The sequence below is a fragment of the Canis lupus genome, chromosome 3 (genome assembly GCF_003254725.2).
Source record: "Canis lupus dingo isolate Sandy chromosome 3, ASM325472v2, whole genome shotgun sequence".
Classification (NCBI taxonomy): Eukaryota; Metazoa; Chordata; class Mammalia; order Carnivora; family Canidae; genus Canis; species Canis lupus.
Genome location: NC_064245.1, coordinates 25,715,283 through 25,741,109, shown reverse-complemented (window position 1 = coordinate 25,741,109; position 25,827 = coordinate 25,715,283). Strand labels below are relative to the sequence as shown.

General features: G+C 34.2%; 1 protein-coding gene across 10 annotated transcripts in view; it reads right to left on the bottom strand.

Annotated features, from left to right (window-relative positions):
• SSBP2 (single stranded DNA binding protein 2) overlaps positions 1-25,827 on the bottom strand; it is a 300,014-nt gene that overhangs the window by 67,888 nt on the left and 206,299 nt on the right. For 7 of the 10 annotated variants that reach the window (XM_049108316.1, XM_049108317.1, XM_049108319.1 and 4 more), the window contains one exon: positions 13,559-13,648. The exons of the other annotated variants lie outside the window; for them this stretch is intronic. In XM_049108316.1, the coding sequence (XP_048964273.1) occupies positions 13,559-13,648 (90 nt within the window). The remainder of the gene's footprint in view (positions 1-13,558; positions 13,649-25,827) is intronic. 10 annotated transcript variants of the gene reach the window in all.

Below are 25,827 nucleotides of genomic sequence, written 5' to 3'. Positions count from 1 at the left end.
TATATTCAAAGGGAGATAATCCTCAGATCTCAGAAATAACATTTTTAAGCTTACATATTTTCTTTCCATTAAAAAAAGGCTCAGTATTTGAGTAAGAACATGAAACATTCTGTCTTCTTATCATATTGTTTTTAGCACATAACCATCTTCAGTCCAAATCTGTAAGAAAATGGTTTTTGCTAAGAAGTATTTTGCTTCCATCACTGTTTAGGCAAAAAATATAAGATGCAAAGTGACATACAGGCAGAAAAGAATATATTAATTACATAAATATCAAATAACTAGCTCACTTGGTCCTGTGCAGATATGACTTTAGACAGATTTACTCTTTCTTCTGATATTTTTGATGTGCAGTTTAGGCAGACACAGGGAGTAAGACACAATTCCATTACATGAAAATTATTCTAGAAGATTTCAAGGGAACAACTTCTTCCAAACAAAATTTTTGGAAATGACAAATAAGGTAGGTTATAGTTATTTTTTTATAGTCTTGGAAAGGTAATAAAAATATGTTCACAATATTAGATTTTACCCAAAGCGTAAACATTCTTTTAATCACTAAATATTACCTTTTATTCATTCTGTGTCCATTTTTTTAGTGAATTCAATTCTCTTTACTGTACATATTTTCCTATATAGACCTCTCTCTCTCTCCTTTTTTATTTTATTTTTTTAACAGAGGGAGGCAGGGAGGGGCAGAAGGAGAAGGAGAGACAGAATTTTAAGCAGGTTCCATGCCAGTGCGTAACCAACTTGGTGGGCTTGATCTCACAACCCTGAGATCATGACTGAGCCAAAATTAAGATTTGGATGCTTACCTGACTGAGCCAGCCAGGCACACCTGATATAGATTTCTAGTCCCTAATTTTCTGTTCCCTATTTCACTTAGAAGTAAATCTTTTTTAATTGTGCTAACTTTCTTGAACTCATGTGCTATCTATAATAATATTATTGAGAATATTATTTTGAAATATCTTTGGTGTTGTGACTTCTGCATTTCACTACAACCATCTTTCATATAGTAAAAATGCTCACATATTTTAATTTTTATAATTCCATGAGATGCTTCATGAGTTTTCTGTAGAAAAGTAATGAAGCATAAATTATACATCAAATGAATTTCGTCAAAGTTACTTTACAATTCATGTATCTTAATTTGTTTAGTTTCTTTTCTGTTTTCCATAAAAACCTCCATCAGACATTACTGACACCCCAGTGGATAAGACACTCTTGATTAACATATTTTAATTCCAACTAGTATTAAACTAATTTAGCTCACAAAATGACACACTTGTGCTAGCGCATTCTGCTGATAAGCATAAATATGTAGCTTATCTCCCATACATCTTAGATATTCTATCATCATCAACACTTAATTAAAATAGCTCATATAAGATAACTGTAAAGTATTACCAGAGCCAGCTTCCTAGATGTTATTTTTGTAAAGCTAATCCAATTCAGCACAGACTTATAAGCAGGTTTGATTCTTTTGATATGGATTTAGTCTAAGCATCAAAATTGCTCACTTACATTATGGGCCTTTTCAAGAAGATGAGACTATTTCTCAAGCCTTCATTACATATATTAGAGGCGTGTGGCAGTGGACTTCTGGATTGTGAGTGAGGACCATGCTATCTGCTGTCTAATAAGCTATAAAAGTTGGAAAACACTCTACCAAAAACTTTAATAATTTGTTTTAGACCAATTTATATTTACAAATACACAGAGACACATTTTTATTGTTATTGTCTGTGAGGTAAGTAGCTTGAGTCCTACATAAGCTGAATCTGGCTCTGTGCTACCTTCCACTACTGACTGAAGTCCCAGACAAATCAACCCAAATTAATGTATTTAAAAAATTACATTATGGGCATGAAAATACATATTTGGGATTGATAATTTAGGATAAAGTACTACCTTATAAAAGAAGCTGTAACAATAGTTTTTTAAAATCACCCTTACTTTTTTCATTAAAGAATGCAAAAGTATTCTATTCTTCCTTTTCCCTATTTTACATTCATCCTTCCATGTAAATTTGCCCCATAGGAGAGAGGTACTTTAATTTACCTAAATGTACCATCGGGGGGAAAAAAAAAGAGAAAGAGAAAGAATGAAAGAATGCTGCTTTTCTCTTATCCTTCTGATAATATGGTAGGGAAGATTCTACTGATTAAGTCTTTTCAAATTCTCAAATAGCAGTAAGAATGTTAAATAAACTGGCCTGTGGTCTTGGTCTTCTAATACAAGTGACAAATCATATATATATTGATTTTCTTTAAAAATGAAATGACATTCTCATATTCACTTGGTTAACTTACCTATAAACATAAAATCTTTATTTATTTATTAATATTTAATTTATTTATTCATGATAGACATAGAGAGACATAGCTCCTCTATGCCACTGCCTCAGATTAGACATAGTATTCCTTCACAGGTCAGGGCTAGGTCATAATATACTGCCCTGGTGATCATGCCACTTTGCCAATGGTCTTTAAAAGGTATAAAGAAAAAATAAATAAATACTAGAAAACCGAGTTTTTTGTTTTACATATCATTTTCTTTTTTTAAAAAAAGATTTTATTTATTTTTTCATGAAAGACATAGAGAGAGGCAGAGACATAGGCAGAGGCAGAAGCAGGCTCCCTGAGGGGAGTGTGATGCGAGACTCAATTCCAGGACGCAGGGATCATGACCTGAGCCAAAGGCAGACGCTCAACCATTGAGCCACCCAGGCGTCCCCACAAAAATCTATATTTAAAGTTATACAAATCATGTCTAAACTTTATAGAATAGTCTTTCTACAGAACAAGTTTATAGAAATTGTTAATGCACCAAAAGTCTATATTGAAAATAGAGCTTACTAATTTGACTAATGCTAGAATGTATAAAAAAAGCAATAATGAGAAAATTCAAATTGCACAAAGTGATTTCTCCATCTCCAATTTAAAATATACATTTTGATATACAACTTAAATAGATATATGTACATAAAGTTGATAAGACAATTCGAATGGAAAATATTTACTGATGTCAAAGTAATGTATATAATATAAAAACGATAGAAAACAGGTAGTATTCATGTTTGCAAGCACTTGAAGTAATTAATTTCTATTTTACTCTTTCTTGAAAAGTATCCTACTGTTCCCATTACTCTATTCCCTGGCATTCTATCTTATACTCAAGACTATACCTGCTTGCTGGGTATAACGCATGATACCTGGCAGTAGCCCATATGCTCCTCTTCAAGGCACCAGCAGGCCGGTTTTCTTTGTTCCTCAGCAGGGATGAACAGTTTATAATAGCCAACATTTCATTCCCAGCAGCATTTCTTTGGCCTCCTCCCCTTTCCCTCCATCCACTTCCTCATCTCTCGCTTTCCCTTTAGAGCAAAACTCTGAGTTGGGCACAATTATTGTCTCCAATTTCTCTCTTCCCAGTTTATCCTGAATCTACTTTTATTAGGCTTTTATGCCCATCACTCCACTGAAACTGGCCTTATCAAGGCCACATATTGCCTTCTTGTTAAATCCAACGGTCAACTGCCAGTCCTCAAATAATTTAAACTATCAGTAGCATTTGACACGGTTGATTATTCCTCTCCTTGAAATCCTCTCTCCACGTGGCTTCCAGAATGCCACATTGCCTGGTTTTCTTATCTCTGGGACTGCTCCTTCTCATTTTTCTTTGGTGGTTCCTCCTCATCGCCCAGACTTCTTGACATTAGAATGCACTAGGTGCATTCTAGAGCTCTTTGTCTCTATCAATACTCATGATCTTGATGTTCTCATTCAAGCTTATAGCTTTAAATATTAACCATATGCTAGTAACTCCCAAATGACTCTAGCCCAAGCCTGAACCACAAAACTGCAGACTGATATTCTATTCCATACTCAACATCTCTTGAATATCTCATAGCCATCTTAATCTTACCAAGTTCAAAATTAAGCTTCTGGTATTCCCCCTCATACCTCTTTGCGGAAGTCTGATCTACACGAGTAAATATCAATTCCATTCTTCCAGCTGAATTAAGTCCAAAGCCTTGGAGTCACCCTTGATTTGTCTTTTTCTCTTACAGCACATATCCAGACCATCACCAATATCTGTTGGCTTGAGTTTCAAAATATACCTAGAATCCAAGCACTTCTCACTACTCTTATTACGTTAGCCTAGGCCATATCTCTGGTCAAAAGTTTGCAACAACATCCAAACTGGTCTCCCGGTGTCTACTCCTCCCTCCTGTAGACTAAACTCAACATAGTATCCAGAATAACTGTTAAAATGCTCCACTCAGAGTAAAATCCACAATTCCTACAGTGACCTATAAAGTTCTACGATGTGACTTTCTATTATCTAGGACTTCGTGTAGAACTAGTCTCCCCAGTGGACACTACGCTTTAGCTACCTAGACCTACTGTTGTACCTGGAAAAAGCCAGTTACGCTTTGAACTCAGGGGCTTTATACTTGCTTGTCCCCAGATAGCATATGCTTGTTCTCTCACTTTTTTTAGATCTTTACAAAAAACGGCAAGTTCTTGATGGGTCCTTCTCTGGCCACCCAATCTAAATCTTTGGCAATAATGCTTATTTTCCTTTTAGGTCTCATTTTTTCTCCCTAGCCCGTACCACAGTCTAATATATCATATTTTTAAAAATAATTATTTATTTTGTTACTATGTCCCTTAATAGACTCTAAGTCCCATGTGGGCAGGGAATTCTTTTAATCTTTTTCTTTCTTTCTTTCTTTCTTTCTTTCTTTCTTTCTTTCTTTCTTTCTTTCTTTCTTTCTTTCTTCTTTCTTTCTCTTTCTTTCTTTCTTTCTCTTTCTTTCTTTCTTTCTTTCTTTCTTTCTTTCTTTCTTTCTTCTTTTTCTTTCTTTTCTTTTCTTTTTTTTCTTTTTTTCTTTTCTTTTTTTTTTAAATTCATAGGGAGAGCAGGTGGCCCAAGGTCAGGTCTAGGCAGCCTGCCCTGGGATTTCACCCTACTTCATAGGCCCCAGTCATATCTCCAGGAGCCTGCCTTTCACCGAGTTGTATGCCTGCAGACTTACTCTTTCAACCTTCACTCCTCACCCCACCAACTTCATTGAGTTGCAATAAATGTTTGCTACTGTATGTCATTAAGCAATCTTTGCCAATGGTTCTCAAATTTTAGTTTGCAAGACTCATCTGTTAGAAATGAACAAACAACAACAAAAACACAAAAGATTTCTGCCTCACTCTCTACCCCCAAGAATTCTGATATTCTGGAAGCTGGCTGACTTCTAGCACTCTCGTGTCAGTACTACACAGAACATACTTGGAGGAACATTGTTCTTAGCCTTTACCCCTTAGATTTCCTATAAACTATCTAGTGGTGGGCCAGTTAAAGGTTCACTCACTAAATGTGGCTACCATTTGCTTTTGTAGATAAAGTTTCCCTCAAACAGTTTTGTTACAAAACACTCCAAAACACTCCAAAACAGTGTCCAACACTGCTTTTACACCAGAAGGGCACTACAACAACAGAATTGAGGAGTTGTAACCTCAAAGTCTCCAAAGCCTAAAATATTTATTCTCTTTTTACAGAAAAAGTTTGTCAACTCCTCATACAGATACAAGATAAATTATTTCAGAACACCACCTAGTGATAAGCTATCTTTTAAAAAAGCTTAAGACATCCTAATGTATACCTAAGACAAATCTATCCCACCCATGTAGGGCATTTGTAATATATGTCATAATTCATTCTTTTCTTTATTCTTCCTTATAAGTGTTTTATTTATTTAAGTAATCTCTACGCCCAACCTGGGACTCGAACTCACAACTCCAAGATCAAGAGTGGCACATTCCACCAACTGAGGCAGCCAGGAGTCCCACCCATCCTTATCCTTAATTCCCCAAAGGATGGTGACCATTTTTTTTTCTGTAACCAACATTAAATAAAACTAAAATTGTTATAAATTGCCTTTGTATATTTGCAATTTACTATACATTCTACCCCCCCCACCCCAATAGCTATAATAAAAGCTGAAGCACTCTGGGAAGAATTTTCAATAATAAGATTTTTTCAAAAGAAAGACTCTTTTTTCGAATTAGCTGAAAAACAGCTCTTATTAAAGATGTGATTTTAAAATATGATATTTTATTGCTTCATACTAAATATCCTAACACCTTTAGTTACCAGATGCAGCATTAAAGTAAAAGGAAAACCAATATTGGTCTAGGATGGCCAAGTTACCTTTTCCTAAATATTCATTTTGATAAATAAACAAAAAAGTAAGGTTTCTAACAGGAGGGATCCCTGGGTGGCGCAGCAGTTTGGCGCCTGCCTTTGGCCCAAGGCGCGATCCTGTAGACCCGGGATCAAATCCCACGTCGGGCTCCCGGTGCATGGAGCCTGCTTCTCCCTCTGCCTGTGTCTCTGCCTCTCTCTCTCTCTCTCTCTGTGACTATCATAAATAAATAAAAAATTTAAAAAAAAAAGGTTTCTAACAGGAAAAAGTTTCATTCCATTCTACTAAGAAACCCATGTAGACTCTGAAGCCCTGATATTCTCTTCTTTGCTCTCTGTCCCTCTAGTTAATGCTGTAGGATCTTTAGTTGTTTGAAACTGCAATTTTTTTAAAAAAGCCTACTTAGTTACTCAAGCTGAGCAGTTTTAATTTGTTCTAATAGTTGAGGCCAGAAAAACTATTACCACAACTGCAGGAAAGCATTATCAAAGCCAGCAGCTGTCAGCCACCTTTATTTTTTTTTAGGCTGCTTTTTATCTTTGTACTAAAGAAAGACTTGTTCTATTTTCAATATTTAGAATCTCTGTTCTTTAAAGATTCAAAATTACATTTTAAAGAAAATTAAACTTAATTTTTATGTCTTGAACTTTGATAAATAAGCAACCTTCCCCACCTCTACTCCCCAAATCATGGTGTATTTAACTCTGAAAAACACTTATTTTTAATGTCTGGATTTTTAAACTGTATATACTGACAATATTATCGTTCAGTAAGTCAAGTCTACTTGAGATTTTCAGTACCCTACTCATTCAAACTAAGATAGGATATACTAATTTTTTGGCTTATTATCTAAGATTGGAGATTCTATTTACAACTTCCAGGGAGAGGGAAAGGAAGTTTCTACTGGTTTAGAGAATTTCCTAAAATTAACTGCAATAGGCCATGGTCAGGAAGGATAAGAGGAAAAGAAAATCAATGGGAGTAAAGGCAATACCAAGATTAATAATGAAAGGGAACCGAGAAAGCATGTAGACCATTTAAGTAAACAAGGTAAAAAGGATGTTACTGATTATAGAATAATTGTATAAAAGTTTACATAGGAATAGCAGAGCAGGGGTGCCTGGGTGGCTCACTCAGTTAAGCATCCAACTCCTGATTTTGGCTCGGTCATGATCTCAAGGTCATGACATTGAGCACTGTTAAATGCTCCACAATCAGCAAGGAGTCTGCTGGAGTCTCTCTCCCTCCCCTCTACTTGTGCACGCATGTGTGCTCTCTCTCTCTCAAATAAATAAATAAATCTTTAGAAAGGATTTTATTTGAGAGAGAGAGAGAGAGAGAGAGAGCACAAGCAGGGGAAGCAGCAGAGAGACAGGGAGAAGTGGGCTGCCCGCTGAGCAGGGAAATCTCTACAGGGCCCCATCCCAGGATACTGGGATGGTGACCTGAGCTGAAGGTAGATGCCTAACCAACTAAGCCACCCAGGTGCCCCTAAATAAATAAATTTTTTTTTTTAAAGAAGGAATAGCAGAGCAGATGAGTATACTGAGTTATGAGAATATCTTCAAAACATAGGACTTATTTCCAGAAACAAATTAAATACCAAACCACCTCAAGAAACATTTAACCAAAGCTTGTAAATGTTTTTCCCTTTTTAGTTTCAAGATCATTTGATTGTTAAATTAAATAATCATTTTTTCTCATTTTTTGATTCATTTTGATCCTTTCTTTTAAAATATCAAGTACAGTGTATTACCCTGAGCTTTGTTGTCTTCATTGTTTTATGAATGTCATGCATACTGAGCTCTTTCTGTCAGTAACAACAGCATGGAGAAAAGGGAAGGTTTCTTTCATTTTTCATTCTTCTTATTGTATTATTATTATGTCAAAGCATTAGGTCAGCTTGTTACAGTGCAGTCTTGCTAAAAATAGAACCTTTGGAAAATACACCCTGAACAAGGAGAGACGTCTGCAAACCACCACTAGATGGCAAAGCAGCTTTCCCATTGCTAACATTATGCCAGCAAACAAAATGTGACTTAAAACCTGCTGCAACTTGTTGTCTACAGTATCCGTTTCTATCAATTCAGACTTTAAAATATGGATGATCATCTCAGTCTGAAACTAAATTGCTTGGTATGTTCTATCTTCAACAAATATTTATAATCTTATTGATGTAAAACTTTACATTTATAACCCAACATCAAAGTATTACTAGTTTTCAACAATTACAGTTAAGAAAATTAACAATCTAGTGAGTAGAGTACAGTAAATTTATCAAGATAAAAATCAAAACAAAACATAATACATGGTAAAAATGAGCCAAAGGGTATAAAGTGCTCAAAAATTAGGTATTTATAAGCATATCCCACATTAGTTATATACTCAAAGGATGTAAATTAGCACTTATTAAAAGATTATGTTTTTAATATAAGATATGGATATGTTTATCTACAGTGACAAAAAACAAAATAGATTTTTCTACTTAAAAGCTTTCTTGTGGTAAAGACCAGAAAGGAGGAAAAAACAAAGTATTTTCACCTCCCTCCCAAATTTTCTTGGTTGAAATAAAAAATGCCCATTTCTTCAAGGTAGTATACAAGTAATGGTACATTCACAGGAGAAACTTTCTTGTTACCCAAATCTGTAAAATGACAGAACTTCATAAGGTGACAAATAGTCTAATTTCTTTAAACACAAAGGAAGAACTTTGTTTTATTTTATGCATTTTACTAAACCATTTTTATGGTTATACATAAGAAGAAAATCTCATTGGTTCAAGGAACACTACTACGTATTCAATAAATTACAGGAACCACAATTTGCCTGTCTTTTGATAATAATAAGAAAATGAATAAATAGAAGATTGATGCTTTTAATACATAATTAATATCTTGGCATACAATGAAATTTCACATACAATTCTAGCGTGGGGACAGGAGACTCAGAGTATAGACTCAGTTCTGATTGCCTACCACGTGTACTTCCACCATAATAATGCATTTTCTTCCAATAAAACTACCAAACTCTAGTTAGAACAGTGGCCACTTCTACTGCCTCCCCTGGACCCAGGAGCAAGACTTCTCAATTTAAGTAAGCTGCTCTGAAGTCATTCACCAGTTCCGGAGTAGGTAGGTCACTTTGAAAATTTATAGGATTTTGTATACAAATTACTCATTCGATAAAAGACTCCAAGTAAATAAATATGTGTCTTATTTTAAATGGCTTTATTTTATTAAATTGATATGTCCTTTTGCATGATCTACTATTCCCATTGATTTTACTTAATTGGTCTAGTATTCAACAACAGAGGCTCTTCCATTTCAGTAAAGATGTCAAAGTTTAAGTATGAACAATATTAATATCTGTCACAAAAAGACACTACTCTAAATTTTACAGTATAATCACCTAGTGTGTAAAACTCAGAATTATTGAAGCCAGTGCTTTATGTGCTAATTACAAACTCTTCTTTTTTTTTTTTTTTTTCAAATTCTTCTTTCTTTAGTTTCGTTTTATTTTATTTTATCACATTCTGATAGGCTCAATTCTTTCCTGGCCTCGTCCCATGCCAGTTGACCCCACATAAGCTTTGAATTTCCTCACTAAGAATGGGAATTCAAAACTATTCTCATTCTGGATAAATTCTTGGAGGTTAATATTCCTTTTGGAATTGAATTAGAAACTGGTGTTTGGACTTGAATTATGATTGTTTGCTGCTATTTATAGTCATAGAAGTCAGCTACTCTTCATTAACAACAGGCATTACAGCCAGAAGTACACCAAAGTATAGACCAATCACTGTAGGAAACCAATGCTGATATTTAGGAAATATTTGAATAGACCAATCCCATCATTATATGTACCCAAAAGATAATAACATCTTTTTTTTTTTTAAGTTTGATAGTATGAGTTGTTCAATATTTCAAAGAGGTATTATTTCTAGGGAGACTGGAATTAATTTTGTTGAATAGGGAAAAAGAATATTTGGGATTAGCTAGAATGGTCTCCCTGTATAAAGAGGAGTGACATATGTAACTTTTTCTATCTTCTGTCTCTCCTAATTTAGTTAAAACCATTAAAACTTTCCAGAGGTCCAAAGAAGGAACCTAAGGATGATCCTTGATTCTTCCAATTCTTTCTTTCCTACCCCAAATTTGGTTTATCAACTAAAGCCTATCAAACATAATTATGAATTACTTACTTCTTCCTTTCCAATCTTACTGCCACTACTCTTCTATAGGTCTACAAAGTTTCTTCCTTGGGCTACTTAACAATAGTCAACTGATTCCCTTGCATCACTCTCTTTAACAAGTTCTTTATCTTTCAAGTGTTAATGTTTTTGAAATTCAGTTGCATATCATCTTACTCTCTCATTCTGTATTTTCTTGCTGGATAATTAACCTACCTCCACCGACTCAAGTGCTCTTACTACAATGGTAATCCTGCAATTTTTATCTTTAGCCTGGATCAATCACTTTGGCTTCAAATATAACTAACTATATAGGTCCCAAAGGAACCTCATCTATCCCACCTCAAACCTACTCCACTTTTTGGTCTCTATCTTAGAAAATAAAATTCCCATCTGTCCAAGTTGAGACAGAAACCAGGGCACTATTCTTGAATTCTTTTGCTCACACCCTCTGCATTTGTCTCTTAAATCTGCTCCTCTCTCTCCACACCCACTGCCTTCAGACCATCATTAAATCTCACCTAGATCACTGTACCAGCCTCCTGCATGGTCTCCCTACCTCCAGACCTGTCCCTCTGCAATTCTGGCTACATTGGAGTGATTTTTCTACAAGTACAAATATTAACATGCTTCTCTCCTGCTTGAAATCCATCAATCGCTTAAAACTGCCCTTAAGATCAAGTTCAAACTCTTACCTGACCTACAAGCTCTTCAAGGTTCCTCTGGAGCTTCATCACTAGCCACTCTCTCTTTAGCTAAGTAAACTCCATTGTTTTTTTTTGTTTGTTTTGTTTGTTTTTTAAATATTTAGTTTCTCTCTTCTCCCCTCTGGGCTTTTGGAAATTCTTTTCCCTCTTCCTATACTATTCTTTCTCTCACTCCTTGCCTCTTTGCCTAACTCATCTTTGGATGCCAATCGAGATTTCATTTATTATTTTAACAATATTTCCCTGACAATGACTTCCAAAGATTGGGTTTGTTGGCCTTCTGATTTGCTCTGAGAGCACAGTCTCTACTCAATACAACCATCTTCTTTCTAGACTCCAATTGCTTGTCTCTCTCTCCTTAACCACAATGTATGTTTTTTTTTTTTTTTTTTTGAGGGCCTCTATACTTTTGCTTACATTGTTCCCACCTTTTTTTCCTGGAAAACTTTCCAAACTACTCTCAACTTCATTCATGTAGACTCTGCAGCTCTTCTTCTAGGCTGTCACAGAATATTACCCTTGATTCTGTTACAACACATAGCTTGTTATATTACAGTTATTTATTTTTAATAATGCCTCTTGGCTAGACAATGAGCTTCAGAAAGGTATATATTAACATACTCATTTTTAGATGCCTGCCACAGTGCTTGGTATGTAGTAGTTCTTAAGTATGTATCCCACTAGAATAATTAAAACAAAGTTAACTCTGTTTCAACTACTCTTACCCAGAATTAGGCAGAAGACAGATAAGAGGAGAACAGTTCATTTTATAAAATGTGAACATAAAAATGTATAGGTTAATACATCTTTGTATTAATCCTGGAAGTATTTTGCCTCTTTCTCCACCCACCCCTCTTTTTAAAAGTGCCATTTAGAGAGCTTCTACTAGCTCTTATATGTAAATAAACTCTTTTGATTTACTCCCTAACTCTAATTCATCCTTGGCAAGAGAAATAGAGCATGAGAGAAAAAAAAAATAAATGAGCTAAAAATATTTTATGAATAATGATCAATTATGAACTTTAAAAGGTAAATTCTATGGCAGAAGTCCAGAGAGCCTTGATTTGAATCCCAACCCTGTCATTTTCTGACTTTGTGCAAACCATTTATCTATCAAGCCTTGGTTTTTCCATCTGTGCAATAATAATAATAATAATAATAATAATAATAATACATACTTCATGCTTAGGGTTATTGTCAGAAGTAAGACTTTATGTAAAATATTTAGAATAAAGCGTGATATACAGTAAGCAGTTAATAAGCAGTTTGCTATTATTATTATCTTAAATATTGTTTAATTAATAATTAAATTAATTATTAATAATTAAGAGTTATAACATGTTCCCAGGTTATAAGAAAGGGCCCTTAAGACAGAATATGAGTTCTAAAAGACATTTGAATATTCTAGACCACTTCAGTATTAATATAGAGTAGCTGTCCAAATAAGCATATCCTAAAGGACTTTACATTTCAGAGTTGGTACTAGGTTCTAATTAAGACTTTTGTGTTCAATTGCTGTAACTATGGAAGATTTTATTCCTCTATTTTCACATTTATAAGTACACTGATCTACCCTGTAATGATGGTATGAATCAACTAATAAGTGACTGTTAGGATTTTGAAAATACAAAAATACTAAAGTGACAAATCAGTTTGTAAATACCTAATGTAATTCACTAAAAATATAGCATATTACATTAATTCCCATAATGCCTTCCAATTCTAGTTCTTAACTACGTTCTTGCTAATTTTCTCAAAGGATGTTATAAAAAATTAACTATGAAGTATAAAAAAAAGAAACTTCAGAATCTTCAGAATTACAGCACATCCGTACTGTAAAAATCATTATCATCATTGCTAAAATAAATGGTCTTGTTGAGATTTTAAAATACTAGCACATGTATTTTAAAATCCAATTTTAAAATGTCATATAATAATATTAATAACAATTCTAGCTTAAAAGCCAAAAGGATGATTATCAAAATATTTTGATTTATCCTATGATTTTGATAAATGAAAAAGTATGATTTAGCCATATTTTGAAAGTACAGCCAAATCTTGATTATCTTTAGTTCATGGAGATCTGGATAGCTGGGGGAGTTAAAATCCATCTATCATTCCAGAACTTCATCTTTAGCCTCTTCTCCCACCACATCTTTACCACAGTTAACTTAATGGGCCAGTTTGCATTTCCACTCCCTTTCTTTCTTACTTGAAGAAGGAAATGCCAAAATAAATAAGTGAATAAAAATTTGACAACAAATAAAACATAGGAAGGAAGGGCTAATCTATACACTTGATAAACAATCTCTGAATATCAAGAGTTGGCTGCACATATTATGTTTTCCTTTTAGAATTATAACAGCCTCATTCTCCTTCATATCTTTAAATAAAATCAAGCAGGAGTTCCTATGCCTTAACATTCCTAGTCAGAGTTTCTCTGAGTACCTGAAAGAACCCTGGTGGTACAGGACCTACTGGCATGCCATCTCCTGGGGGAATGTTTCCTAGCACTGGGCTGGGAGCTGCTGCAGCACTCTGCAAAGAATAAAGGAGAAACAAACCTATATCATTACAGCGAAGGCACAAAACCAAAGACTAACGATAATAGATTGTAGGAAGGGAAGGTTTTCACTCCCCCGAAAAAATACTGGTACTTTCTCCCACTTCAGGGGTAAACCAAGATACAACAGTTAGTTTAGTATATGACTAAGTAACTTGGTTTAAGCAAGTCTTTTAAAAACTTTTTGAATCATAGGATTTTAATAAGATGGTCTATTTGAATGATAAAATGCAAATAATAACATGACAAAAAGATAAAAGTTTAAGTAAATGCTTTATTGAAGGCACAGGCATCTGAAATGACAACATCAATAACAAATATGTAAATATATAGGTAGTAAGTCTGAAAATGGTGGGTACAGAAGTTGGAAAAAAGAACTCTTCTTAGATTATGCTTTTCTGTGTCATAAACATGTACAATTAATTTTCTGCCTATAGGTGGTAACACATTATTCAATTTCTGATATACTACAACTGGAAGCCAAAATATAATTGATAGCAAAAACAGGGTGTGAGGATGAAAACGTAATTAGGAGACTGAATAAAAGAAAAGAATTAGATTTAGACAGATTAGTCTCATATAAACAGATTATGAAAAAAACAGAATGAAAAACTCAGTCTATTTCACTTATAAAATGTTTCATGGAACCCTAGAGCTTCATGAAGTAGAAGTACTACAAATTTTGAGTTAGAATCTTTGTAATCAAATCTAGGTTTTAGATTTAATCCTTATATACAACAGTAATACATATCACTCACTATTCGACAACCATGGGTTTCTTCCTTCTGCCTAGCTAGACATATAAATACTAAGAACAGTCACAAAGGGACCAGAAATGTGCTGAAGAAAGATCAATATGAATCCAACAGTTCTGTTATGAAAAGAACTCAAAACAAATACTGGATCTAGTATATCTTTTGCACTGTCCTTGTCCATATATCAGTGTATTCATTTATACATTAATATTCCACTAGAGCATGTAAAATCCATATGTTTATAGCCTACATTTCCTGGTATACAAATTGATAAAAATATTAAATGTATTTATTGTATAATACAAGCTGTTTTTAATAATGAAGACCAATGATTTTAGTATTTCCTGAGGAAATCTAGATTTAAGTGTCATCATATAAAATGTTGCTTACCTATGAATGCCAAAATTCTAAATTTCTGATAAAGCATATAAGAGGAGAAATAATATATACATATATTTTAAAGATTTTATTTATTTGAAAGAGAAAAAGAGAGATAGTGAGAGAGAGGGAGAGAGCTACAGAAGCAGATTCCCCACTGAGCAGAGAGCCCAACTCGAGGCTTGATCCCAGGACCCCAAGACCATGACCTGAGCCAAAGGCAGATGCTTATTAACCAACTGAGCTGCCCAGGTGCCCTGAAAAATAATATTTCTTAGATATTAAGATGAAACATTAATCTGTTATTCTATTCTATTTTATTATTATTTTTTTAAGTAGCCTCCATACCCAGCATGGAGCCCAATACAAGGCTTAAACTCACAACCCTGAGATCAAAGCCTGAGCTGAGATCAAGAGTAGGGTGCTTAACCGACTGAGCCAACCAGGTGCCCATGTTGTTCTATTTTAAGCAAAAACATGCAATTTACTTAGTTCAAATAACATTTATAGGAAAAATATTTATAGGAAAATTTTTATAGGAAATATTTATAGGAAAAATATTTGATTGAGGTCATTTGACAGTCAATTACTGTCAAGAGGAAGGTGCTCAGTACTAAAAGCTAGACATAGGATGTCACTACTGTTCTAATTAATAATAGGATAGAAACATTTTTGAGATGAGTCTGTGAACCAGTCTCACCTATACTTTTATAGAAATGTGTACTAAAACTTTGAGTAGATTCGGTGAATTACTGCAACTTCTTAGTGTAATTCAAAGATGCTATTTGTCCCTCAATTCTAGTTTCCTAGAAAGCATATAAAAGAACCTTTGTCTCCCCAAAGGAAGTTTGTTTGTATCTAAATTAAAATACCAGGCCATCCTTTTTTTTTTTTTTTCTTTTTGGGGACCACATTGTTTAAAAGCATGTAATATGCTAGCTTTTTTCTTCAAAGTTCCTCATTATATATGCTTCCTATGGGGTTTTTTTCAGCTACTTTTAAACTTATTTTACTTATTTAAAAGTGAAACAAAATGTATGATTCAGATGAAGATTTAAACAATTAAATCTTTAAAATGCCTTCTGAATGTTCATTTCATGACTTTAAAATTATTGAACAAAGTCAAGCAAAATATATTTTGTCAAGAACTTTTTTATGCTCTGTAACATAGCAGTTAACACAGTAGGGGAAAAAAATCCCTGCTATTTGGAAGTTAACATGCTAGTGCAAGAAGAAAGTAATGAGAAGTTCTATGGAGAAAAAGAGAGCAGAGGGCAGCCCGAGGGCTCAAGGGTTTAGTGCCGCCTTCAACCTAGGGCGTGAGCCTGGAGACTGGGGCTCCCTGCATGGAGCCTGCTTCTCTCTCTGCCTGTGTCTCTGCCTCTCTCTCTCTCTGTGTGTGTGTCTCTCATGAAAAAATAAATTAATTTAAAAAAAAGAGCAGAGAATAGGGAGTGCCCAGTAACGGGGGTAGGGATTATAACTTTAAGTAGAATAGTCAGGAATGAATGAATATCACACAAACTAATGGATCATGTTATGGTGACTGATTTAAATATGCCTCTTACTCTATTGTTGAGACTGCCTCCCTATATTTCAAGATGTACCAAATCCTACTGTTTGCACTTACTCCCTCACAGTATTCCAAGAATTCTGTGGAAATTTTTCTTTCTTAATAATCATACTTTGGGCAAACAGTATTCTTAAAAATAGAAAAGAATAGAATAGGAAAAAAATAGAATAGAAACAGCAAATTCTTTCTTGAAAATAGCAAAGAGTTTTATAGCTAGATGATTTATGATTTTAGAGCATGATGATGTAGCTTTCTGGTGTGATAGTAATTTCTAGTCTTGGCCTAAGGTACAAAGTGAAGTGAACAGAATCTTAGTAATTATCCAGTTTCTTTACCTAGTCCAAAGCACTAGTTCAGAGTATTTCTGCCCAAACTTCACTCAGTGGATCACATTTTGTAGCTAAATTATGCATCCATTCTTCTGGGATGTATTGTTAAGGGATAATTCATCCTTTATTGTACTGTGTGGACTCAAGCTTAGAATACCATTTGGTACACTGTGTTAATCATTAATAAATACTAGTCTGATAATAAATACTACAGAGGGACACTAAATGGCACTGTAGGCATTGTAAAAGAGTGTATTTTTCAAATCACTTGCTCATTTATATATAGTAGCAATATAAATAATATATGCTTTGAAACTAAGCAAAATGAGAATCAAGTTTTTGGGATTAGGCATTTATGTGGAAGGAAGAAGTACAAAATTTCTTGAATTCATTGCTGCAATTTATTTATTTTTATTTTTTCTGAGAGAGAGAGAGAGAGAGAGACAGAGAAAGAGCATGAGAGCATGTGTGTGAGCAGGGGTTGCCGGGGCACAGGGAGAAGGAGAGAGAGTGTGTGTGTGTCAAGCAGGCTCCACAGCCAGTGGGAAGATGACTGTGGGGCTTGGTCTCACCACCCTAAGATCATGAACTGTCATTGTTACAATTTCTGGAACTTGTTTCAAGTTTACTTCCAGATTGTGAGAAATTTATCTTTTTTTTTAAAGATTTTATTTATTTATTTATTCATGAGAGAGAGAGAGAGATAGAGATAGAAAGAGAGAGAGAGAGAGAGACAGAAAGCAGGCTCCATGCAGGGAGCCCGATGTGGGACTCGATCCCAGGACTCCAGGATCACACCCTGGGCTGAAGGCAGGCACTAAACCACTGAGCCACCCAGGGATCCTCAAGAAATTTATCTTTTGACTTAAGGATAGACGGACAGTTTTTGGCTCTAACTTATAAAGTATGTACTATTCTGTAGGGTTGTGACTAAATCACAAAAGAAGGGCAAGTCATTTCATTATATTAAGAACTACTAGAAAGCATCACTTACAGGGAATTTGTGTGAATTCCCATTAGATACCATAGAAAATCCTTTATTATGCAATATATGCATAATTATTTAGGGTTGACTTTTAAAAAAATTCCTCTCATAAAAAGAAAAACATGCAAATATTATGGCTTTAAAATATTTCTTCTAACTAAACTGAATACATAAGACTTCAGGACAAATGTGAAAATACTAATTCATACTAAAAGTGTGTCATCTCTCTACTGGATTATTTTGTATGCTTTCAATACATACTTTCAGATATATATTTTCTAACTGTTCTTAAATCATTTACTTTGTCATAGCCTTAAATTTCAAGATTTTTTGAGAGTGAGAACTTTATTTTTTCTTTTGTATTTCCCCAAGTCACTAATATGCTTTACCTACTTTTTATATATCCAATATATTAAATTTGGTGAGTTATTTGCTTTCCCAAGAACATAGTAAAATGTATTTTAAAGAGTCACCTTGAAATATTTACATGTTGTTATATATTTATCTTTAAGTATCTATGGTCGTTCTCCTGTCTTGGACTTTCCATACTTTTATCATTCTACCTTTAAGAAGGCATAAGTCAATCTGAGCCTCTTCGTCTTTTTTGTGTTGTTTGTTTTTCCCTTCTATAAATGTTCAGCACCATTTACCATTTTTCCCTTTCTCTGAAATGCCATTATATAACTGCATTTTAAAAATATGTTTATTCTCCCTCTAATTCCCTATTTCTGAATTTAAAGGAGAGAGGGGTATACTGTTATTTTTCATTTTATCTTCTTAAACAAAAATTTGAAATAAATCATAGAAGAATTCTTATTTTAATCTCAGTTGTTATCACTAGTGGCCTCTGGTAGAAAAAAATTGTATATACTTTTGTGTGGAGGTTTCAAAACAACAGACATATAATAAAATTTTATTTAAAAATAAAATTAAGATACAACCTATTCGGGCAGCCCCAGTGGCGCAGCGGTTTGGTGCCGCCTGCAGCCCAGGGCATGATCCTGGAGACCCTGGATCGAGTCCCACATCAGGCTCTCTGTATGATGCCTGCTTCTCCCTCTTCCTGTGTCTCTGCCTCTCTCTCTCTGACTCTATGAATAAATAAATAAAATCTTTAAAAAAAAAAAAGATACAACCTATTCTTAAATTAGCATTTATCAAGATTCTACACATTAAATAACTAATAGTTTTATTTACTAAGAATGTTGGAGAATCAGCTGCCTAATTATACATCAGGGAATCAAGATATAAGTCTGTACTTGGTGCAAATATTTTAAGTATATGTAAAATTGTTAAGGTAATAACTGAAGAACTAACATGGTGACACAATTATTAGAAATAGGAAGACTGATTTAAGGGAAAGGTGAATAGGAAGAGATTGGGCAGGGAGTTGATTTATACTATTAAGCTATCTGTGCTATTTTTAAGTCATATGCAGGGATTCTTTTGAGAAATATTTAAAATGGTGATAATTTATTTCTTGTCTTTACAATTTTAATGCAAAGCATGATTAAATATTTGGCTGTTGCTTGAAGACATATTCTTTATCATACTAAAAAATTTTTCTATGCCTAGTATTCTAAAAACAATTTTCAAAGAAATCAAATTTAAAAAGATGCTTTGCCTTTTTATATTTGACTGATACTTCTGGTTTTTCTTTTAGGAAGTATGATAATTAATCATATATTGATAGTCTCCTTAAACTTAAATCATTAATGTATTTCTGAGGTAAGCGATGTTTGATCATCATGGGTGATCCTTTTAATAGGGCAACGAATTATATTTGTTAATATTTTATTTGGATTTTTAAATCTATATTCTAAATGAGACACGTTTAGAAATGTTCCTTGCTGTATTATATTTTTCAAACTTGAACATCCAGATTATTTTACCTTCTCAAAATGAACTAGATGGCAAACTATCTTCTATCATGCTCTGAAGAAGTTCTGTATTATGGTGTTTATCTGCTTTTCGAAAGTTAAAAAATATGCAGCAGTAAAACTGCCTGAATACAAAGGCAATTCTGGAAATAATTATGGTCATTATTCTTTTTATATTTTCTAAAACTTCTTTTTGCTTCAATTCTGTTCATTTACATTTTTTGCAGAACATTTCATTGAGATTTTTAGTTTTATCCATATTCACACTACTTTCACGTACTTAAAAAAAGTCCTCTGTAGCAGCTGTGAGAGACTGCTAGTAGACCAAAAACATCTGTTTTTCCCTTCTTCCATGGTAATAGAACTGTAGCCAAGCACACAGCAGCCCAACTACATCATATTTCTGTCTCCCTTCTTCTCACCAAGAATTGAGGTTTTTATTAATGGAATGTGAGCAGAAGAGGTATACACCATATCCAGGCTTTGTTCTTAAGAGTTAGGAATGTATCCTACCTATTTTTTAACTTTTATTTTTAAGTAATTTCTACACCCAACATGGGGCTTGAACCTACAACCCCCAGATCAAGAGTAACATGCTCTACCAACTAAGCCAGCCAGCGCCCCATCCTACTTATTTTTGATTAGAGATCTAATTGCTGTCAGATGAAGATTCATTTTCTCTCTCCTAAGCTAAATTAGCATTTTCATCATTATCTTTGCCAGAAAGTGCTTACTTCTTTTTTTTATTTTTTTGCTTCTTCTACTGTTTTGTTAATATGTTTACTTTTTAAGTTTTTTTATTATCTCTATTTTCATTCTTTTTAAAAAAGGCTTTCTTGTTTATTTTTAAACTTCCCAATTAAATTAGTAAATACTTTATTTTGTCTATTTTTAAAAATACAAAGAATATAAAACTGTGAGGTTTGGCTCTGAATTTACCTTTGATTGAATCTGCAAGGTTGATGTTGATGTTCATGACTTTTCTTCTAAATCATCTCATCAATATAGTTTTGATTACTGGATAGAAACCAAAATTATACTGATGAGATGATTTAGCAAAAACAAAAACAAAGAAACACCACCAACATCAAACCTTGTAGATGTAAGCAAAGCTATACTTTAATTTACAAATGGTTGGAGGCTTAATTTTTGTTTTTGCTTTTGTTTTAGATTTTTATTTATTTATTCATGAGAGAGACAGAGAGAGGCAGAGACATAGGCAGAGGGAGAAGCAGGCTCTATGCAGGGAGCCCGACGTGGACTCGATCCCGGGTCTCCAGGATCATGCCCTGGGCCAAAGGCAGATGCTCAACTGCTGAGCCACCCAGGTGTCCTTATTTTTGTTTTTAATTTCAAACTTTCCCAACTATGTCTAGGTAAGATATAGTGTATAATTTCTACATTTAGGAATTTGTTGAATAGTTTTTTGTGGTCTAACCAAGATCAATTTTCATAATTTCCTATGGATATTTAATAAAATAGTCCACATTTTTATACATTTGTGTAATAACTTCATATTGTCTCTATTTTTTGTCCCCTTGCTCTTTCAAATATATATATAATACCCTATAACTGTTTGTCCATTTCTCCCATATTTTTCGTATTTAATAATTACTGCCTTGAATCTACTTTGTCTGAAATTAATATTGCGAGCTCTTCTTTCCTTGTGTTTTTGTTTATTTTACATCTTCCATCCATTTATTTTGAAATTTTATGCTGTATTTGTTTCACTTATGAGCAAGAAAATCCTCGAATATGTAGCTAATGAGATGTCTTTTAAAATTGGGGAAAAAAACCCCAAGTTGTCTTTATCCTAAGTTTTAAAGGTATTAAAAAGTCAAGACAATATCATTTACTTTTCCCGATGAAAAATGAAGCTAGCTTATTACTCTTCTCTTCTATGTCTCCCTCTGACATTTCCTTCAATAATTCTTATTGTAAACATCTGGAGTTTTAGGCATAAAGTATTAATTTTCATCATCTCTTCTTTCAGTAATAATTTTTGCTCTCTCCATTCAGTTTCATAAACATACTTACAGCTTCAAAAATAAAGAACTCCAATTTTATCTATTGTTTTCCCTATAAGTTTCTTAAAAATAATATAACATTTGCTACTTTAGAGTTTTAATTTTTACATTCCTAGTTGGCCAGAGGATACATAAATATCATTTTCCAAATCCTTATATATGCAAATATTTTTGTTGACTCTCATCGAAACTAGAGATACCACTGTTGTCTGGTATTCAATGTTGCAGAAGTCTGATACTGTCCTGATTTTTGTTCCCAGGGATGTAATCTGTTTTTCTCTTCTAGATATTTGGAGAATGTTTTCTTGATATTTATAATTCTCAAGTGCTTCAATTCCATATCTAGGTACTGATTTCTAAATTTCTTGCCTAAAATGATGTGAACCTTTTCAGTGATCATTCCTGGGTTATTTTTTCTAATGCTAGAGAGTTGAGGGGGGAAATGTTTTCGGTTAACATGCATAAAGGAAATATCTGACAAACCCCGAAGGGTCATTCATTGTAAATGTTATTAGTAACCAAGTAAATAGTTAGGATATTATTGGTAACTAGGGAAATCTGCTTAAGAATCTTACCAGGAAAGGGGGCGCCTGAGTGGCTCAGTGGTTGAGCATCTGCCTTCGGCTCAGAGCATGATCCCAGGATCCAGGATCAAGTCCCACATCAGGCTCCTTGCAAGGAGCCTGCTTCTCCCTCCGCCTATGTCTCTGCCTCTCTCTCCGTGTGTCTTTCATGAATAAATAAATAAACTCTTTAAAAAAAAAAAGAATCTTACCAGGAAAGGATCTTCATAAGTTATTGGTGGCATGGGAAACTGGTACAGTTGTAGAAAGCACTTTACATGTATCTATCATGTACTATAAAAAATTAATAAATTTTGACTAAGTGATCCTTCTTTTCAGATACTATTCAAACATAAATTCTCAACTGTGAGAAAAACAGTATGCATAAAATATGTTCACTATCACTATTTATAGTACGAAATATTCAAAGTACCTAAAAATTCAGCAACGATGTAATGGTTAAACAAATTATAGTACATCTAAGTGACAAAACATGATTCAACTATTAAAAATAATGGTTACAAGTGGAATTATTTGGGAAACATGGGAATTTGTTTATGATATAATGCTTTGTGAAACATGCCAAATATAGAATTGAGTGTAGAATATATATATTATAAATATGCAAATGACAAAAATAATCTATAAAAGGCAGTGGGCAGATATATAAAATTAACTGTTAAAATTATATAGCTGATTTTTAAAATAAAATTTCCACAACTTTCTGAAATGTTATATTATTTCTATTTATAACATAAAGGAAAATCATTATAGGTTAAACATACAACACTGCTAGTTTTGTCAAAAGCTATATAATAGGAACAAATGCTAACTTTACTTAAAATAAACCTAATCCCTAAAATTTAAGGTTACAAATATGTGGATATTTCTAACTTAAATAAGAACTTTTATTTCAATAAAATAAAATATAAAACATTTCTATTTTAATACTATGAAATATAAGGTTTTTTGTCTTGGAAAGTTAGATCCTATCAACAACCTAAAAATCACTTACATTATTCCTGGGCATTTGTTTGCATTGATTGCACAAGTTCATTTTTAGCACTATATACTCTACCGCAGTCTGTCCCCCTCAGTTACCCTCTTAGAATGTGGAGAACCAGGATCATTGACTGTTGTGCTACTTTTTAGGTCTGCTTTTAAATCATAAACATATTTTATATGTTGCTTTCACCAAACCTTAATTATCCAAAGAATAGTATTACAACCCCTTTGGCTTCCAAAAGAGAGACAGACTCAGAAATAGCATTAAAAAAAAAATCAAGTAACAAAAAACAAACAACAGTGAAGAAGCAGATTCTGGACTCTGACACCTCGAAACATAGTAAGTGATGAAGAGTTGGTAATATAAATATTATAGCTGGTGCTTGCCATACAGAAGAAAAAGAGTGCTTTGGTTGGTAATTTCTACAAAATGCTAACTTTTTCATATGAAAGCCAAGAAACATGGGAAATAAATAGGCAACAGAAGGGACAGGGCTACTTGTGCTAAAAAATGTTCTAAGTGCAAGAGAAATGCAGAGGGACCCTGATAAACACAAAAACTATATCATTCCTGAAGGATACTTTGAGGAGGTAGCCTTTAATTTATTTAGTTGTTAATTTCCAGAACAGCAGCCATGTCTCAGAAAGCAGGTTCCATAAATTCTGTATTCAGCTTTATTAGAAAAGGTAGATTATAAGAAAAAAGAGCTGACCTAAGAGATTTGTTTTGAGATAATTAAGTTTTAGGTGATATCTTTACATCTGTATATGCGTCTCAAATACGAGGCGCTCATTATGTACCTGGGGCTATTCTGAGATTCACAGATTCATTTTGATCACACAAAATTTTTAACTTGGGTGCAATTACTCCTCAAAATGATAATTATGAGTTATTAAGAAAACTTATATAAATAGCACATAAAAATTTCTGTTTAGGGATCCCTGGGTGGCGCAGCGGTTTGGCGCCTGCCTTTGGCCCAGGGCGCGATCCTGGTAGACCCGGGATCGAATCCCACATCGGGCTCCTGGTGCATGGAGCCTGCTTCTCCCTCTGCCTGTGTCTCTGCGCCTCTCTCTCTCTCTGTGACCATCATAAAAAAAAAAAAAAATTCTGTTTAAAACATATATGGGGATCCCTGGGTGGCGCAGCGGTTTGGCGCCTGCCTTTGGCCCAGGGCGCGATCCTGGAGACCCGGGATCGAATCCCACGTCGGGCTCCCGGTGCATGGAGCCTGCTTCTCCCTCTGCCTGTGTCTCTGCCTCTCTCTCTCTCTCTCTGTGACTATCATAAATAAATAAACATTTAAAAAAAACATATGTGGATATTTATGACAAGCATGCTTAGCATTCATATAAGATCAGCCCTCAAGAAGTATTAATTATCTTCATATGAATGTTAGAGGTTGAGTAAGTTATTATTAAAGCAATAAGCCTGCATTATGACCACATGGTTGAACTGTAGGCCTGTCTGTGAACTTTTCCCTTAAACACCCCTCCCTCCCCATCACAAACATTTTAGTCACTTAATGTAACCTTCAACAGTATTTTAAAATGTCATAGTTTAAAGACAAACACAAGAAAAAGATGTTTAGAAATATTAATGTTGTACCCTCTCTTTCACAAGTTTTTAACCATTACAAATTCTAGTGGATTGCCCTACTTTTCCTTTTTGACCTTAAACATGAAAACCTTTGTCTCCTTTTTATACTTTTAAGTATAAAAATCCCTCCTGGGCTTCTACTTGTCTGAGAATCCAGGTATTTTAACTATTCCTACTAGCACCTAGTAAGGGAAACTGAATTATCAGAGTTATCCTTGGAAAAAGGAATTCCCTCTGTGGTAGACAGAATGACCCCCCCAAAGATATCCACAATCCTTTTTTAAAAATATATTTTATTTATTTATTCTTGAGAGACACAGAGAGAGGCAGAGACACAAGCAGAGGGAGAAGCAGGCTTCCTGCAGGGAGCGTGATGCAGGACTCGATTCTAGGACCCCAGAATCACAACCTGAGCTGAAGGCAGACACTCAACTACTGAGCCACTCAGGTACCCCTGATATCCATTCTTTTCATCCCTAGGGCCTGTGAATGCACAAGTCTCTATAAACTGAGAGAAGCCCTGGCTGACTCCATCAACCACAAGAAATTGAATTCTATAAACAGTCTACATAAGCTTGAAAATGGATGCTTCCCAGAGGTTCCTGAGTAGAACTCAGCAGGCTCACACCTTGATTTCAGCTTTGTGAGACCTTGTGAGTAGAAAAACTGGCCTAGTCAACCCAGACTTCTGACCTAGAGAACTATGAGATAATAAACGTATATATTTTTAAAGATTTTATTTATTTATTCATGAGAGACACACAGAGAGAGAGGCAGAGACATAGGCAGAGGGAGAAGCAGCTCTACACAGGGAGCCTGATGTGGGACTCAATCCTAAAACCCCGGGATCACACCCTGAGTCAAAGCCAGATGCTCAACTGCTGAGCCACCCAGGCATCCCAAACATACATTATTTTAAGATGCTAAATTTGTGGCAATTTGTTACATCAGTAATAGAAAAGTAATACACCTATACCCCAAAATGACTATTTCATTTTGAAGAATATTTTTCACAGGGCATCTATAAATTGGGGACCTCTAAAGATTCTTAGAGGTTAT